General features: G+C 36.1%; 1 protein-coding gene across 6 annotated transcripts in view; it reads left to right on the forward strand.

Moving 5' to 3' along the window:
- The first annotated feature begins 998 nt into the window (after positions 1–998).
- KIF27 (kinesin family member 27) overlaps positions 999–18,818 on the forward strand; it is a 69,869-nt gene continuing 52,049 nt past the window's right edge. For 4 of the 6 annotated variants that reach the window (XM_069476324.1, XM_069476328.1, XM_069476326.1 and 1 more), the window contains exons 1-3: positions 999–1,333; positions 9,575–9,775; positions 12,184–13,142. In XM_069476324.1, coding sequence (XP_069332425.1) covers positions 1,036–1,333; positions 9,575–9,775; positions 12,184–13,142 — 1,458 coding nt within the window. In that variant the 5' untranslated portion in view covers positions 999–1,035. Of the gene's footprint in view, positions 1,334–9,574; positions 9,776–12,183; positions 13,143–18,818 lie in introns of those variants that run through there. The other 2 variants (XM_069476329.1, XM_069476330.1) reach the window with 1 other exon arrangement.

An 18,818-nucleotide genomic window follows, 5' to 3' on the forward strand; every position in this document is an offset into this window, starting at 1 on the left:
AGATTACTCATTTGTTCCTTTTTTAGCTTTTGTGTAGTATAAGCTTTATCCTACCAAGACTGTGAACATTTGTGTACACATTTTTACGCAAACATGTGTTTTCATTTCTCCTAGAAGTGGAATTGCAGGGTCAAATGATAACTCTTGTGTTTAACTTGTTGAGGAACTGCCATTCTGTTTTTCAAAGTGGCTGTACCTTTTACATTCCCACCAGGAGTGTATGAGAGTTCCAATTTCTCTACACTCTTGCCAAAACTTATTATGATCTGTCTTTTCTTTTTTTAGAGACAAGGTCTCGCTGTGTCGCTCAGGCTGGATTGCAGTGACACAATCATGGTTCACTGCAACCTTGAACTCCTGGGCTCAAGGGATCCTCCCACCTCAGCCTCCTGAGTAGCTAGGACTACAGGCACATACCATCATACCTGGCTAATTTCTAAAAACATTTTTTGTGGAGACAAGGTCTTGCTAGGTTGCCCAGGCTGTTCTTGATCAAGTGAGCCTCCTGCCTTGGCCTCCCAAAGTGCTAGGATTATAGGCCTGAGCCACTGTGCCTGGCCTAATGTTTGCTTTTAACATGTGTATAATTCCTCAATTATTTCTTTGCCTTAATTTTCTAACTCCCTAATTATTCAATGTTTAAATTAATGAACTAGAAAACACTACCACTGTAGAAATAAAGGCACAATAGAATCCCATGTATTTATCACTTAGCTTCATCATTTACCAACTCATGGTTTCCACCCCCTAGATTATTTTGAAGCAAACCCAAGACATCATATCATTTCATCTATAAATTAATGATATACTTTATGAGACAGATTTACTCTTTGTAACTATTTTATATGGGAACAAAATCTGCTCTAATTGACTTTGCTTTAGAGATGGTTAGTTTATTGGATAAAAGGAGACAATAATTACAATTTGTTTTTTATTTCATTTACACAGAAGTCCAGATCTTATGTAAAATGGATATTTCTCACACTACATACTGAACATTAAGTGGAAAATCTATTTAGTAAAATCTAAGCTGCCATGGAAGAAATACCAGTAAAAGTTGCTGTAAGAATTAGACCTCTGCTTTGCAAAGAAGTTCTTCATAATCATCAAGTTTGTGTGAGAGTTGTTCCAAACACCCAGCAAATTATCATTGGGAGAGATAGAGTCTTTACTTTTGATTTTGTTTTTGGCAAAAATTCCACTCAAGATGAAGTTTATAATACGTGTATAAAGCCGCTAGTGTTGTCACTCATTGAGGGCTATAATGCAACTGTTTTTGCCTATGGACAAACTGGATCTGGGAAGACGTACACCATTGGAGGAGGCCATGTTGGTAAGATTACTCTCTTTTTGTCAAACACTGGAAAGAAGCTAAAATAGGACAATACCTGACACACGGGTGCTTAGGGTATTGGTTGAATAATAAAAGAATGAATAGTATAATCAAATATGATAAGATCATCTTTGAAAGATTTGTTCTTAAATATTGACATTTCATTAAGAAATCTAATTTATGGTTACATAATATTTGCATGAGGAAAGAAGTTTAATTAAGTGTGTTCAACCCTTGTTATTTTGAACATAATTGTAATAGAGATAAATGAGTTAACATTAGATTTTGTACCCTTTAACAAGTCAGTTGTAAATATTAAGAGTCCAGCAACCAGGACTTAGGGGTAGTAGGAAAAATTTATTATGTGGTTAAAATGTCTTTTATTTTTTTTTCACTTACTAGCCAGATACTGAATATATTAGGATATAATTTCTGCTGCTGGTAATTCCGTCCTGGAAAGGATGGAAACAATCTCATCCAACCCACCCTTGGCCGCAATCACAGTTCTGATTTTTTTTCCACCATAGATTATTTTTGCCTTTTCAAGAACTTCATATTAGTGGAATCATACAGAGTAAGAAGCCTTAGAAAAGATGGAATCATAGGCTTTCCTGTAGAACTGGAGGGAACCTTGGAAATCATTTCTGTTCATTGATAAGTGAGGAGCCTAGGCCTAGAGAGATGAAGAGAGTGTTCAGTTAGGTGGTTAGTGGGGGATTGAAAGCCAAGTCCTCTGTTGAGACTATTGACTGTATTGGTGTTTTTCTACTAAAAGCAAACTTTTGAATATTGCACATAGGAATCATTGTCTAAAATTTTAGTTAGTATTCTTTATATATGAGGTGGCTTTCAGTGTTTTTTCATTTTTCTACTTCTCAAATGTAAAATATGTGACTTTCAGAAACTTCTCCCATTATTTGCGTGAATGTGAGGGAGCCTCCAAGGGTAACTGTATATTTTAAGGAAGTCCTTATTCCAAAGATTAAATGGAGAGGCCTTAAGAGCTCACTACCGCCAATTTTTACAAATTTCTGTTCTACAGGATTAGGAGATTACAGATACTAGATTATTTTAGGATCTCACAATAAAAAGAATTCAGTTTTTCTATATAAGTTGTGGTTTTTCTTGTAGCCTTTTTTTTTGATTGGCAAATGTCATAATCTCACTGACCCAGTGTGCGCTTTATGCCAATAGGAGTTATAAAATGTTCAGAGGTTGGTGTAATTATAGCACTACTGTTTTTTTAATTAAGAGGCCATGAGTACTATTTTAATTCTGTAAGGGAAAAAGTTATTAAAGTTATCTGTTCTAAAATATTTTAACTGCTCTTAAAATCTCCATACCAGAAGAAATAGACCATCATTAAGAACAGTTTTGGTATTTTCTTTCTACTTTTTTTTTTAAATTAAAGAAATGTATATTATAAAAAGGGTTGGAAGTGGTACATAAGAAATTAAATTAAACATGTGAAAAGCTCCTCTGGCCCCAAATAATATGAGTTTAATGCACAGTAGCCATATTACACATGTAGTTTTTTGGTATTTTTGTTTGTTTAATGAGATGTTACATCTGTAACTTTTTTTTTTACATTTAATAGTATAAAATATCATTTCACTTCTTCCCATTTGGGTCACAGAAATTCATCTCATTTTTGATTGTATAATATTCCACAATGTAAATGAATTGTAGCTCATCCATTCCAGTATTAATGGATATTTAGGTTGTTTCAGATTTTTTTTTGAGATGGAGTCTCCCTCTGTTGTCCTGGGTAGAGCGCAGTGGCGTCATCATAGCTCACTGCAAAGTCAGACTTCTGGGCTCAAGCCATCCTCTTGCCTCAGCATCCCAGGTAGCTGGGACTACAGGCATGCACCACATCGCCTGGCTAATTTTTCTATTTTTAGTAGAGACAAATTTTTCTACTTTTAGTAGAGACAGGGTCTCACTCTTGCTCAGGCTGGGCTCCAACTCATGAGCTCAAGCAATCCTCCCGTCTCAGCCTCCCAGAGTGCTAGGATTACAGGCATGAGCCACTATGCCTGGCCTTATTTCTGATTTTTACTGTCATAAAAAAGTTACAGTATATATCTTTGTACATTTAACATTACATGTGTTAGTATTTCTATAGAATAAATTCCTAGAGACGGATTTGTTGAGTCAAAGAGTAGTCACATTTAAAATGTAAATTAGATCAGTCTCACAAAGTACCCTCCAAAAAGGCTGTATTACTTTAAATTCCCACCACCAAAATATGAAAGCCATTTGCTGATAGCCTTGTCACTTAGTAATATTATAAATTCAATTTTTTTCCATCTGATAGGTGAAAGATTATGTTTTCTTGTTTAAAGTTACATTTATTTCTTGGTATATTAGTGAAATTAGCAAGCATTTTCTATTTCTCAGATTGTCTATGTAGGACACCAGTTCTGGGTCAGTTATCTGCTGTTTCATTATTTAAAAAAGGTTTTTTGATACAAGTTTTTCTCTGTTGCCTGAGCTAGAGTGTAGTGGTGTCATCATAGCTCACTGCAGCCTCTAACTCCTGGACTCCAGTGATCCTCTTGTCTCAGCCTCCAGAGTAGCTGGGACTACAGGTGCGCACCACCATGCCTGGCTAATTTTTCTATTTTTTGTCGAGATGGAGGTCTTGCTATTACCCAGGCTGGTCTCAAACTCCTGGGCTCAAGCGATCCTCCCACCTTAGCCTCCCAAAGTGCTAGGATTACAGGTGTGAACCACCACACCTGGCCTGCTATTTGATTATTGACCATGCAAATTATTTATTGTTTTTTCTTCCCAATGAATATTTATTGAGCATCTGCAGTGTCTAGGGTATCATGCCTGGCACTATGGCAGAATTAAAATCTCTTATTTTTTTAATATATGCTTATTTAAGCTAATATTCATTTTTCTGCTTTTCAGGAAAATGCAGGAATTTTCTGACCTTTGGATTTACTGACCTTTACAAGGCATAACCTTTTCCAAAACCTTTTGTGTACCCTTTATATACCATATAACAGCTAAATGATGGCTGTTGAAGTTTTACAAATTTTCTCTCTGAAATAGTGTATTTTAGGAATATAAGACTAATATTGCAAATATGATATTTACATTACCAAAATACATATTGAAACTTTATTATAAATATTTGAAATTGAGCTTTTTGGTAAGTGTTTTGATTTATTGTGCTTTGTTATCCAGTGAAGGGAGGAATAAATGAGCTATTTCTGGTCAATTGTATATTTTGGCTAATTTAGATTGCTTATCTATACTATAGTTTTGAAAGAGTGTAGACATTTCCTATTGGCTAGTTCCTGGAAGCTCTTAAAAAGAAATCTTCACTTTCTCCCTGTATGGTATTGGAAAAAACCTATAGTTTCCTTTACTTGCCACATGATGGTAGTCTTGCATCTTAAATTAGGTGAAAGGCAGCCATCCAAGTTCATAGAGATTCAGATTTTCAGGATGTTTCTTGCCTCAAATCTAAACTTTGGTTATCTTCAACTGGAAGATTGGACACAAGTTGTTTTTAAGGTTCTTTTGTAAGCCAACTTTTTGTTGCTTCAAGTATATTTTCTGTGGAACCATGTTAAAAATGGTGGGCGGATTTCTAAACTTGCCTATGGAAACTTTAAATCTCAATTTTTCCTTCCATTTATTTTAAGTTGTATCTTATATACTTTTTTTTTACTGTTTATTTTATTCTATTTTATTTTTTATTTTCATTTTTTATTTGAGACAGGGTCTTAACTCTGTCAACTCCAGGTGGAATGCAGTGGTGTGATCATAGCTCATTGCAGTCTCGAACTCCTGGGCTCAAGTGATCCTCTTACCTCAGCCTCCCAAGTAGCAGGGGCTATAGGTGTGAGTCACCACACCCAGCCTTTACTAATTTCTAAATTGTGATAAAAATATATGTAAATATATGTAACATAAAATTTAGCATTTTAACTACTTTTAAGTGTACAGTTCTGTGGCATCAAATACATTCAGTGTTAATGTAGTCACCACCACTATTTCCAAAATTTTTCATCACCCCAAACAGAAGTTCTGTACCTGTTTTAACAATAACTCCCCCGACTCCACGTCCCTTGGTAACCCTTAATTTACTTTCTGTCTATTTGAATTTGCCTATTCTAGATATTTCATAAAAGTAGAAGTGTACAATATTTATCCTTCTATATCTGGCTTATCTCACTTAGCATCTTGTAGCATCTATCAGAACTTCATTCCTTTTTATGACTGAATGAATAACATTCCATTGTACGTATATACCACGTTTATTTATCCATTCTTCTGTTGTTGGACATTTGGTTTGTCTCCCCCTTTTGGCTCTTGTAAATAATGCTGCTGTGAACATTGATATAAAAGCATCTGTTTGAGTCCCTCATACACATTTTTGTAAAGCTGCTTTAAAGTCCTTTTTGAAACAAAGTGGGGAATAAATAGATATTCACTCATGATTTTATTGTACTGGTCTGTGTTCTGGTTGTGGAAGTTGGCTTAGATAGTGTTGGAGAAGAGGTGTAGAGGTGTACCCTTTCTCATTCCTGGCCTTTCTGTACCTCTTGTACACACATCCTCTATTGCCTCCAGACTCTGGCTTGCTTCCTTGCCCTTTCTTATCCCTTTCTACTCAAGTTCCCTGCACCTGCCCACCCCACCCAGAAATCTCAGAACAGATGTTCTTGGCTCAGTGCAAAGAAATATGATACAAGGATTTTTTTTAGAAAAAGGATCTTGCCTACATAAATGAATTTGCACTGTAGTGTTTAGGATTCCTTGCAGACCATAATAAATGAACCAAAGAGAAAGATATTTCAGTGCAAAGGACTGTGAAATAGGTTGGTCTTACCTGGGGTGAGTTTCCTGGTTTTTTATGGCTTTTTTGGTTTCAGAAATTACATGTTATCTAAAAGCAGCAACATTTTTATTACAGTGACTCCACTAATAGTGGGGACACTAGTGGATATCCCAGGGATGGGATGTCTTTGGACAGGGGCAGGCAGCCCTTTGTGTTGAAAGATTTTTTTATAAGCTAAGGGCCACCTTTTTGGATCTAGTATTTAATGAACAGTGTATTAGTAAATTGGGAAATGTCAAATATTTATAAAATAGCATGGCCTATTTATGAAATAAAATGCTACCCCATACAGTGTTATCTTTTTATATTAAAGTGGACATTTCTACTACACCTACCTGCTTTGTACTTCATTGGTACCACTTATGCCTGTTTCATTCATGGAACTTTTCAAATATATTTTCTCATAAAATCTTTTATTTTTGCCTTAAACTTTTATAAGTATCATTTAGTTTATTGGGTTGTCTTGTCACTTGATTGTAAGCTTCTTTGTTTTATGCTTCTTCCAGTTTTCTACAATAGATTTATTTACTTTTAATCTATATTTAAAACTTTTATTTTTAAACTATATATTCAAAAATTATTTCTAATGGTAAAAATTCAAATATTATAATTAAGATAAAAAGTTTATCTTTTTTTCTTTGCTCATTTTAACTCTCCAGAAGTAGCCACCATTAAGTTTTTTATATACTTTTTCGAAAGTATTCATTGCATAGATATGTATTTTTTCTTTTACCCAGATGAGATTTGTCATGCAATTGCTTTTTTTACTTCATAGATCTTAGATATCTGTTCAATGGTAGGTGCACGTTATGCACCTACCATTGAACTATCCATTCTCCTATTAATGGATTTATTAGGTTGTTAGGAATTTTTTCACGATTATAGTCAATCTTTACTGATCCTCACGTAACATCTTTGGGTATGAGCAGATGTATTTCTTTGGGACTATATCTGAGTTAAAGGGTGATCATGTTTAAATTTTTGATACTATTGGTATTAATGATTCTCCAAAAAGGCTATACCGATTTACATTCTCATAGTATATTAGAGGACCCAGTTTGTTCACATCCTTGAGAACAGTAGGCATTATCAAATTTTAAATCTTTGCCCACATGGTATTTTAAACAGTGAATAATTATAAATAGTGATTAGATTACTGTGAATATAATTTATCATCAATTACAATGATAATTGTAGTAGTATTTTGGTGTTAGTAGTATTAAAAGTTGAGAGAATGCTTGATACATCTGCTTTTACTCTTCTTAAATCAATTAATAGGCCAGGCACAGTGGCTCACGCCTGTAATCCCAGCACTTTGGGAGGTCAAAGTGGGAGGATCACTTGAGGCCAGGAGTTTGAGACCAGCCTGGGCCATATAGCAAGACCCCATCTCTATAAAAAATGAAAACCAACTATTAATAACCCTTTATTTACCCACTTCCCCAGCCATCTACCATCTCACTTCTCTGCTTTCCTTTGCAACAGAACCTTGAAGCTGTTACCTGTGACTTGTGTCCAGTTCTTCTCCTCCCATTCTTTCTTAAATCCACTCTATTTAGACTTTCACCTCCACTACCATTAAAACTGTATTTGCCAAGATAATCATAAATGACCTTCACTTTGCTAAATCCAGTGATCAGTTCTCATATCTCATCTTACTGGACCTATCAGCAGATTTGATATACTTTCTGCACTTGGTTTCTAGGCCACCACATTCTTGGTTTTCCTCCTACTTAACTGATTGCTCCTCATGATTTTTGCTGGTTCCTTATAAGTGAAGCAATAAATGAAGTGCCCCCAGGTGTCAGACTTTTGGTGCTTTTCTCTTCTGACTCTACTTTCTTGGTGATCTCGTCCACTCTCATGACATTAAATACCATATGTATGTGGCTGACTTCCAATTTTCAACTTCCTATTCAACCTAAGGAATGCTTAATAGACATCTCAAGCTTAGTAGGTTAAAAACTGAACTTCTGCCATTTTCCCCTCAAGCCAACTCAATACCGGTCCTTCCCCATATAAGTTGATGGCAATTCCAGTGGCTCAAGACAAAACCTTTGAGTCATCCTTGACTCAGTCGCTTTGTCTCACATCCCATATCCAGTCTGTCAGAATATCTTAATAGCTCTCCCTTCAACATAAACCCGGAATCCGGCTACCATCCTGGTGTGAGCCACCATTCTGTGTACCACTTGACTTCCTTGACTCCCACATTACTGCAGTAGCCTCCTCAGTGGTCTTGCTGCTTCTACCCTTGTAAAATACAGCAGCAAGAGTGGTCTTTTAAAAATCTCAAGCAATAGTAAGTTACTGCTCTATTCCAATGGCTCTCATCTCACTCAGATTAAAATCCAAAGTGTACAGTGGTTTGTAAGGACCTCCATGAACTGGCTTCTGTCACCTCTCTGACCTCATCTCCTGTCACCCTGCCTTTGATCCCTCTACAACAGCCATGCTGGCCTCCTTCTTTATGAGTCACACCAATTTAGTGCCCTTCACACTGGCTGTTTCCTCTGTGTGGGACACTTTCCTCAGCTATCCATGGGGCCCCTCCACCACCTCTTTTAAGTCTTTGCTCAAATGTCCGCTTCTAAATGATGCCCACTCTGGGAGGCCGAGGTGGGAGAATAGCTCGAGGTCAGGAGTTCGAGACCAGCCTGAGCAAGAGCAAGACCCCGTCTCTACTAAAAATAGAAAGAAATGATTTGGACAGCTAAAAATCTATATAGAAAAAATTAGCCGGGCATGGTGGTGCATCCCTGTAGTCCCAGCTACTCGGGAGGCTGAGGCAGAAAGATTGCTTGAGCCCAGGAGTTTGAGGTTGCTGTGAGTGAGGCTGATGCCATGGCACTCTAGCCCGGGGAACACAGCGAGACTCTGTCTCAAAAAAAAAAAAAAAAAAATGATGCCCGCTATGACCTGCTTATTTAAAGTTGTGAGTACTTCCCACCCCATGCACAGTCATACTTCCAGTCCCCTTACCCAGCCCTATTTTTTTTCTCCAGGTACATTTAGTACCTTTTAATACACTATGTAATTCACTTATCAGTTGTTGGGGTTTTTTTTTTTTTTTTTTTTGGTATTATCTTTTGTACAAGGGCAGAGATTTCTTCTCTCCCTGTTTTGTTCACTGATGGTTCCCAGAATCCTAGAACAGTGCCTGGCATATAATAGGTACTAAATAAATATTTATTGAATAAATGTGTGAATGAATTCTAAGGGGATGCATGTGAAAACTTTTATCTATATATTTTGTAGTTGTGATTCAAAAATATTATAGAGAAATATAAGAAAATAATGTATTAACTGTAAATTTTGGGTTGTAGCTTTACTTATATTTTAAGTTCTAGATATGCTTTCTTTTTCTAAATTTTCAGCTTCAGTTGTGGAAGGTCAAAAGGGTATCATTCCTCGAGCTATCCAAGAAATATTTCAAAGCATCTCTGAACATCCTAGCATTAACTTTAATATAAAAGTATCTTACATAGAAGTATACAAGGAAGAACTAAGAGATCTTTTAGAATTGGAGACATCTATGAAGGATCTTCACATCCGAGAAGATGAAAAAGGAAACACAGGTAAGTAGCCCACTAAGTTGATTGCCTTCAGTAGCAAGCAGACATGCTTTAATTCAGTTTCTGTATATATTTTAGGAATCTTTAAAAACAGATATAGAAGCCAAATGAATTGAATTTACTTTTAAATTGAATGGCTTATTGATTATCAATCTTATTTAAATAACTCATATGGAAAAGTAGTTCAGACTGATTGGTAAGGTGAAGTTATTAATTTGTAATTTAAGATATTGATTTCCTATAAATTGTCCCTCTGTGGCCTGACCTCAAGTGAGACTGTGATACAGGCTAAATTTGTTTTTGTATCTTTTTTTCCTCCCACATCTATCCCAAGATTGGGGATGGCTTTTCCTTTAGGAACTTTCTTCTTCTTTGATTTTTGTCCCAGCACACCTTTTTTTTTTTTTTTAAGTTAGAGTTTGTTTTTGCTTTTCCATGTTGACATTTACATGTTGTTTGTGCTTCTAAAGTTCTGACTTTTTGTTATAGTAACTTGTTAATCTCATTAACTAATGTGCATTTGTTTGAAAATGGGAAGGTCAAAATGCAAATATTTTAAGGAATAATTTCTGCTTTACTGATTTTAAAGCTAATGTTCATCATAGAATATTTTGAAAACAGGAAAGTATAAGGAAGAAAGTTAAAGATTATCTCTGAACCTAGAAATAGCATCTTCTCTTTTCAGTGTGTTTCCTTCCAAATTTCTTTTTCTGTTTACATATAATTTCTTTTCTTTTTTTTAGAAGGATCTCGCTCTGTCACCCAGGCTGGAATGCAGTGGCATGATCATAGCTCACTGCAACCTCAAACTCCTGGCTCAAGCGATCCTCTTGCCTCCGCTGCCCAAGTAGCTGACATCATTTCCATCAGGCACATGCCTCCATGCCCATCTAATTTTTAAAAAATTTTTTGTAGAGACGGAGTCTCGCTATGTTGCCCAGGCTGGTCTTGAACTCCTGGCCTCAAGTGATCTTCCCACTTCAGCCTCCCAAAGTGCTGGGATTACATGCACCTGGCCCCATGTCACTATTTTTTTATAAAGCTACCAGGTGATTTGGATTTGAGAAGCATAGTGCTCACAGCCTAACATTAGAAAAATTTTATAAAAGTTTTAATATGATTTATAGTTATATTGCCATATTCTATAAACTCTGATATTATAACACTGCCTGTTTGTGGGAAGGTACTTTCAATGAGCTAGGTTGTTAAAAAAGTGTCATGATGGAAATAATGTCAATGAAATGATTATTTTTTAAGTATATGGTGTGATGTGACAGGATCTGAGTGAAGAAGCAGCATGGCACTAATTCGAGATCAGGAGCTTTTCTGCTCTGATTCGAAGCCCAAATCCACCTACTCCTCTTTGAAATATTTTTGGATATAAACAAATAATGCAGTTAGTAAGCTTATTAGGTTATTTTTTGTTCTTATTGTGCTGCTCAAATAGAAACTTTCCTTTTTTGAATTGTCATCTCATCTGTTTACCTTGCACTCTGATATTACGTAGGCCATATCTGTTTTTGAAATGAATAACCAACTTTATTTGTATTGAATTTTTGACTTATCATTGATTATGACTCTACATATCAAAAAGCCTAAATTTAAGCTAAGGATGGCTTGACTAGTAAAACAACTGAAAAAAAAACTAATTTCTTTTAATTATTTCTAATTAATTCTTTTAATCTACCAATGATTAACTCTTTTGAATTATGTTTAATCTATTATCTTTTAATCTCTTAGACTTTATAAATCAAAATACTGGAATAAAGAGTTTTTCTTTTGTCAGTAATTTTATTTATTTATATATTCATTCATTCATTTATTGAGACAGGGTCTTACTCTGTTTCCTGGGCTAGAGTGCAGTGGCATCATCATAGCTCACTGCATCCTCCTGGGCTCAAGCGATCCTCCTGCATCAGCTTCCCAAGTAGCTGGGACTATAGGTGTGCCATGACACCCAGCTAATTTTTTTTTTTTTTTAATTTTTATAGAGATGGGGTTTTACTGTGTCGCTCAGGCTTGTCTCAAGGTCCTGGGCTCAAGCAGTCCTCCCACATCAGCCTCCCAAAGTGTTAGGATTACAGGCATGAATCACTGTGCCTGGCCTTATCAATCATTTCAAAGAATTGAGTGTGATATGTGACTCCAAAGAAGCTAGATTATTTTTTCAAAAAATTATATCTTTTAGAGTTTTAAGATCAGAATGAGTGCTGTCAAAATAATTCCTTTGAGAGATTATCTAAAATTATTTGATGATGTTGCTGATGTTACTGTTTTTGTTTGAAATGCTATTGATTTTTTTTAAAGGGACTATCTTGGCCAGGCCTTTTAGCAAATGATAACTGTTGTGTGATTAACTATACTGAATTTTGATGAAAGCCTTGTTTAAAAACTTGTTATTGCATTTTAAGTGATTGTTGGGGCCAAGGAATGTCATGTAGAGGGTGCAGATGAAGTGATGAGTCTTCTGGAGATGGGGAATGCAGCCAGACATACAGGTACCACGCAAATGAATGAGCACTCCAGCAGATCACATGCAATTTTTACAATCAGCATTTGTCAAGTTGAGAAAAATACAAAGGCAGCTGAAGATGGATCTTGGTATTCCCATCGGCATATTGTCTCAAAGTTCCACTTTGTGGATCTGGCTGGATCAGAAAGAGTAACCAAAACGGGGAATACTGGTGAAAGATTCAAAGAATCCATTCAAATCAACAGTGGGTTGCTGGCTTTAGGCAACGTAATTAGTGCTCTTGGGGACCCACGGAGGAAAAGTTCACATATTCCATACAGGGATGCTAAAATTACCCGGCTTCTGAAAGATTCCCTGGGAGGCAGTGCTAAGACTGTCATGATCACGTGTGTCAGCCCATCCTCCTCAGATTTTGATGAGTCCTTAAATTCTCTCAAATACGCCAACAGAGCACGGAACATTAGAAACAAACCCACCGTAAACTTCAGCCCTGAGTCAGACCGTATGGATGAAATGGAATTTGAGATTAAGTTGCTTCGAGAAGCTTTGCAAAGCCAGCGGACTAGTGTCAGCCAAAGTAGCCAGATCCATCGAGAGGGGACTCCTGATAAAAATAAAATCCATTCTCTTGAGGAGCAAGTAGCTCAGCTACAGGGAGAATGTCTGAGTTACCAAAGTTGTATAGAAGAAGCCTTTACCTTCTTGGTGGACTTAAAAGACGCTGTCAGACTAAACCAAAAGCAGCAACACAAGCTGCAGGAGTGGTTTAACATGACCCAGGAGATCAGGAAGGATGTCTTCACCTCAGTCCGAGAAAACCGAGCCATTGGAAACCTGGAAGAAGGACCACAGCATATTACAGTTCTCCAACTGAAAAGAGAGCTTAAAAAATGCCAGGTACTTAGATGTCACTTTTTTGTTGTTGTTGATACATGTTATACACATTTTTGGGGTACATGTGATAATTTAATACATTTAGACATCACTTTTAGGAGTATCTTGTTTGAGTACTAAATTTATTTGGGCAAGTAAATTCTAGGTAATTTTGGAATTTCAGGTTTTTTAAAAGACTTATATGTAGAATCTCATTTGCCTTTCCCTTACTTTGTTTCTTTCTAACCTCGCTATCCTTCTTCCTCACAGTTATACCTTTCTTGGTTCATCTTTCTTTCTCCTTTGGTTAAAATATAGTTTAATTTATTTGTTATATTTATTAAATAGAACCTTGTGGAACTGGTTGTCAATTTAGAGGATGAAAAGAAACACATTTTCAGAAACAAAATTGAGTTATACTTTACCAAGTTTTTCTCCCTCTACTGGTCAGTGGTTCTTTTTTTTTCCCCCTTGTCTGCCTGCCCGCCCACCCTGGTCAGTGGTTCTTGAAAGAAAAACTTACTTCATTCCTTGAGAAACAAATCAACATATTTGTTGATACTTAATGAATGTAGGTATGTACATGTATGCATATTATATATACGTATATTGAGTTTAGAATTACGTTTCCCCACTTTTCATTCAGAAAACATTTATTGCATGAAGATTGTGGAAATAGTGGAGAATAGGACATATTGTAGTTCTGCTTGCTGAAAGTTTGCAATCTAGTGAGCAAATGGATGGTCCTATTTATTTAAGGAATGTTGTTCCTTAAGTAACATGGTTCCAAACTTCATGAGTCTGTCTGTTTTTTAAAATAGGAAAACATGTAATTAAAAACATAGCTTTCTAGTTAGAAATATTTCTGTAAAACCTTTTTATATGAATTATTATAAAGAAGCTATCTATAGTGTCCTCTATTACAACAGTCCTCAAACGTTGATCCCAGGACTTATTTATTTATTTATTTTTAAATTTTATTTTTTTTTTAGAGACAGTATCTTGCTCTGTCACCTAGGCTAGTGTGCAGAGGCATCATCATAACTCACTTCAGCCTCAAACTCTTGGACTCAAGTGATCCTCCTGCCTCAGCCTCCCAAGTAGCTAGGACTACAGATGCATGCCACCACACCTGGCTAATTTTTTGATTTTTTTTGTAGAGATGAGGTCTTGCCATGCTGCTCAGGCTTGTCTTGAAGTCCTGGCCTCAAGTGGTCCTCCTGCCTTGGCCTCCCAAAGTGCTGGGATGACAGGCATGAGCCACCACACTTGGCCTAATTTTTTTGGTTTATTTCTTTAATAAACTAAGGGAACAGGACTTCTTTATACTTTTAAAATCAAGGTTTCCCCAAAGAGTTTTTATTTATTTGGGTTATATCTATAGGTATTTACTATATTAGAATTAAAACTGAAAACAATTTAAGCTATTATTAATTCATTCAAAACTAACAATTATAGCCTTATTACATGTTAATATAAAGAACTCTTTTTCCCCATGAAAATAACTATTTTCCAACACAAAACAAATTTTAAGAGTAGAATTATTTTACATTTTGCAAACCTCTTTAATGTCTGCCTTAATAGAGAACAGTTGGATTTTCATATCTGCTTCATCCTTCAATTTATAACAATATGTTGTTTTAGTTGAAGTTTGTGAAGAAAATTCAGCTTCATAGATTTGCAATTGGAAGGGAGGTGTATTTTAATAACTTTGTCAGATAGTTGTAGATACTCTTCTTTGCTGCTACACCAAAACTCAACAAATGGAAATTTCTTTCTTTCTTTCTTTCTTTTTTTTAAGAGATGAGGTCTCACTATGGCCTCTAGCAATCCTCGACCTCAACTTCTGGGATTTGAAACTATTTTGTTACATTAAGATCTATATATTGAAATCTACTAGTCTCTATCTTATACTTTGAATGGATATTTTATCCACATGTGATTTTGAATCATTATGCATTTGGTCATTTGGAAAATATTTGTGTACTAAGTGATGCACATCTTTCAGATGGTGACACATTTCATTATACAACATCAAAAAATCACATTCATTAATATCACTAGTGATCTCACCAGCAACCTCTTTTAAGTATTGGAAGCTGTCAAGCTTACAGTGGTAGAAATGTTTTCCAAAATTCTAATTTTTGTATGAAACTTGAATTTTATCATTCACAACAAATAATATTTTTTTGTTTTCTTTGAAATCATGAGCTCTCATTTTCAAAAAAATGTTTGCCAAATATCCAAGTCTGAAAAACCATGATCTCTCTGTTGTTCTTTAGAGTAAAAATAGTACCCCATGAAATAAGTAGCTAGTTGAGCTTGCAACTCAGTTGTACAAGTACTTTTTGCAACAGGGACATGCCAAAAGGGTTTCTGTGGAACACTGTGAGAACTGCTGCTTTATTACAGTGGCTTTAATATTTAAATACAAGCATTTAAGGTAATACCTTTTAAGTCTCTTTGGGGTTTTGGGTTTTGGGGGGGCGGTTTTTTTTGAAAGGTAGTAACTCTGCCTAGGTAAAGCAGGCCCTTTCTCATTAGTATAAGAAACAGGTGGGATAGGAAGTTCGGGTAATTGGAAGCTTGAATTGGAAGCATATAGGAGTTGGTAATAGGAAGCACTTTTCCTTCATGCTTCTAAGGTGGCTGAAATTGGAAGGCCATGAAACCCATTGCTTCGGGGCAGGGTGGGTAGTAACTTCCTCTCTCCATTTGTTGGAAACTAAATTTAAACTTGTTCTAGATTATGACTTCCCAGAGATATTAACAGTGTTGCTGAAAAAGGGGTACCATGATCAGATTATTTTGAGGAATGATAGATTGCAAAAAACACACAGGTTTTTTTAATGGCAAGACTTCTCAGAACTTTGAAAGTGCTGATGAATATTATGAATCTCAAAGTGAGAGACATAACATTTGGTGTTCTCTAATTTAAAATTTATTTTTTTATTTTTTTGTTTTCTGAGACAGGGCTTTGTTGCTCAGGCTAGAGTGCAGAGGCATCATCATAGCTCACTGCAACCTGAAGCTCCTGGGCTTACGCAGTCCTCCTGCCTCAGCCTGGCATGCACCATCACACCCAGCTAATTTTTCTATTTTTTGCAGAGACGGGGTCTCACTCTTGCTCAAGCTGGTCTCAAATACCTGGCCTTAAGCCATCCTCTTGCCTTGGCCTCCCAAAGTGCTGGGATTACAGGTGTGAGCCACCACACCTGGCCTGGTGTTACCCAATTTTAAAATATGGATTCCCTTTCTTTGTTTGGGATCTTGCAAGACTAGTAATCTTTGGGTACGACTGGATAGCAAATGGATAAATGATTGCTGTCATTCCTCAGCTTGTGTTTCTCTTTAAAAAATTATTTTTTAAACTTCCTCTTCTGCTCTCTGTCAGAGACAAAATAACATAGTAGTTAAGGACATGGGTACCAAACTCCCTAGGTTTGAATCTTGCCTCCTTTGCTTACTAGCCCTATGAACTTGTACAAATACTTGACCTCTCTGTGCTTCCATTTCTGCATCTGTAAAATGGAAACAATAATACCAACCTCAAAGAGTTGCTGTGAATATTAAAGCATTAGTTCCCATAAAACAGTGAGAAGGATGCCTAACCTGTAGTAAGGCTCAATAAATGTTAGCTTATTACTATCCATACCTCTCATTTATTTTTCACCTGCCTTTTCCTACCCAGTGGCAGCTAAAGGATTGGACTCAGTAGCTCGCACTTAGGGATTACTGTGAAGGCAGCTCTGTAAACTCAGCTGCTTAGGGAGATTGCTAGGCAAGGGGACTAGCAGGTCTGAGCTAGGAGGAGCAAGGATATTCTCCATTGTCAGCCCTGTATCCTTGAGCCTGTTAGGTAAGCAGGTAAATACTTATTTAAGAAATTATTATCCAAGATGAGATTGTGGGCCATATCACAGATGGAATAATAGCTGGATTGTGCTAGGGAAGTAAGTATCATTCTGAAGTTACATCTCTTCCTTCTTAGAAACTGCCAGATAGTGTTGAAACCTTGATTTTTCACTACTACTCAATTATTAGAACATTCTACCCACTCATAAATATCTCTTAAAGGACTTCATTGCCTTTTTTTTTTTTTTTTTTTTTGAGACAGAGTCTCACTCTGTTCCCCGGGCTAGAGTGCCGTGGCGTCAGCCTAGCTGACAGCAACCTCAAACTCCTGGGCTCAAGTGATCCTTCTGCCTCAGCCTCCCGAGTAGCTGGGACTATAGGCATGTACCCCCATGCCCGGCTAATTTTTTATATACATTTTAGTTGTCCAGATAATTTCTTTCTATTTTGGGTAGAGACGGGGGTCTCACTCTTGCTCAGGCTGGTCTCGAACTCCTGACCTCGAGCGATCCATCCGCCTCGGCCTCCCAGAAGTGCTAGGATTACAGGCGTGAGCCACCGTGCCCAGCCTTCATTGCCTTTTTTATTAAAGATTTTGAACATGGAAATAGTGTTTAATAAAATAGTGTTTAATAATAAAACTAAGTTATAAAGCATATGTAAAAATATATAAATATGCAGAACTGGGAGAGCAATTATATTTTAACCTTGTCAATAGATAATTAGTTGCCTGTAGAAAGAGGATATTAGCTGATGAGAATTAGAGAAGAGAGAAGGTCACATAGATTATATAACCATATAGCATTATAAGGACTATCAGGATCACCATCACCCTCCTCATTTGGTAATTTTTTAATTTTAATTTAAAAATATATTTGGTTTTCAGATTTTAAAAAAAGCAATTAATTCTCCTGGTCAGCAGTTTATTTTATCTCGAGAAACATAATATGAATATTTTCAAGGCAATGGACATAGGAAATTTTAATTTTTATCTCAAACTGAAGAAATTTCATGTTTTCTCATTTGGTGATTTAAGGATCCCAAGCAGAGAAAAGAATGGACTTACCCAAAACCCCACCATGAAATGGTGTAAAAAATCAAGGCTGGCCTCAGTCCATGGGTTCCCATTGCAGGGGCCTATCTGCTGCCATGCCACCTCATTTTATGAATTAAATTTCATTTGTAAAGTGAACACTGTTTTTGTAAATCATTTACTCATTCTCAGCTTTCCCTGTAGCTCTGTGGAAAAAACACAGGCTTTGGATCCAGATAGGGCCTGGGTTCAAATCTCAGGAGTTTGGTTTATCCATTGTATCTTCTTATGAAGAGGTTTTAATTTCACTGAGCCTCAGTTTCTTCATGAAAAGGGAATCATGTCTCTTCAGTGAGATTTTTAAAATACCAAGACAGTAGGTGGAATGAAGTAGGCCCTTGACAAATGATAATTTTCTTTGTTTATTTAATTTAAAAATTATTTTATAATTATTGTTTACATATCCAAAGTTTACTGAAATACAGGCACAATTCACCAGAAATTAAAAAGTAAAACTGTTTAACCCTGTTTTTAGACATCTTCAAAATATATCTCTTCATACTATAAGTATACAAAATCTGCAAATATACTTTATTTAAATGCCCAAATGTATTCTTATATCCTACATGTCAATTTGGAAAATGTGACTACTTTGATTTTCAAAAACCCGCATTAAATCTCTTAGCAGTTTTAGCAAACTTCTAAAAATCTTTTTTTTCTTTCTTTTTTTTTTTTTTTGAGACAGAGTCTCACTCTGTTGCCCAGGCTAGAGTGAGTGCCGTGGCATTAGCCTAGCTCACAGCAACCTCAAA

This window comes from Eulemur rufifrons, chromosome 7 (assembly GCF_041146395.1).
Source record: "Eulemur rufifrons isolate Redbay chromosome 7, OSU_ERuf_1, whole genome shotgun sequence".
Taxonomy (NCBI): Eukaryota; Metazoa; Chordata; class Mammalia; order Primates; family Lemuridae; genus Eulemur; species Eulemur rufifrons.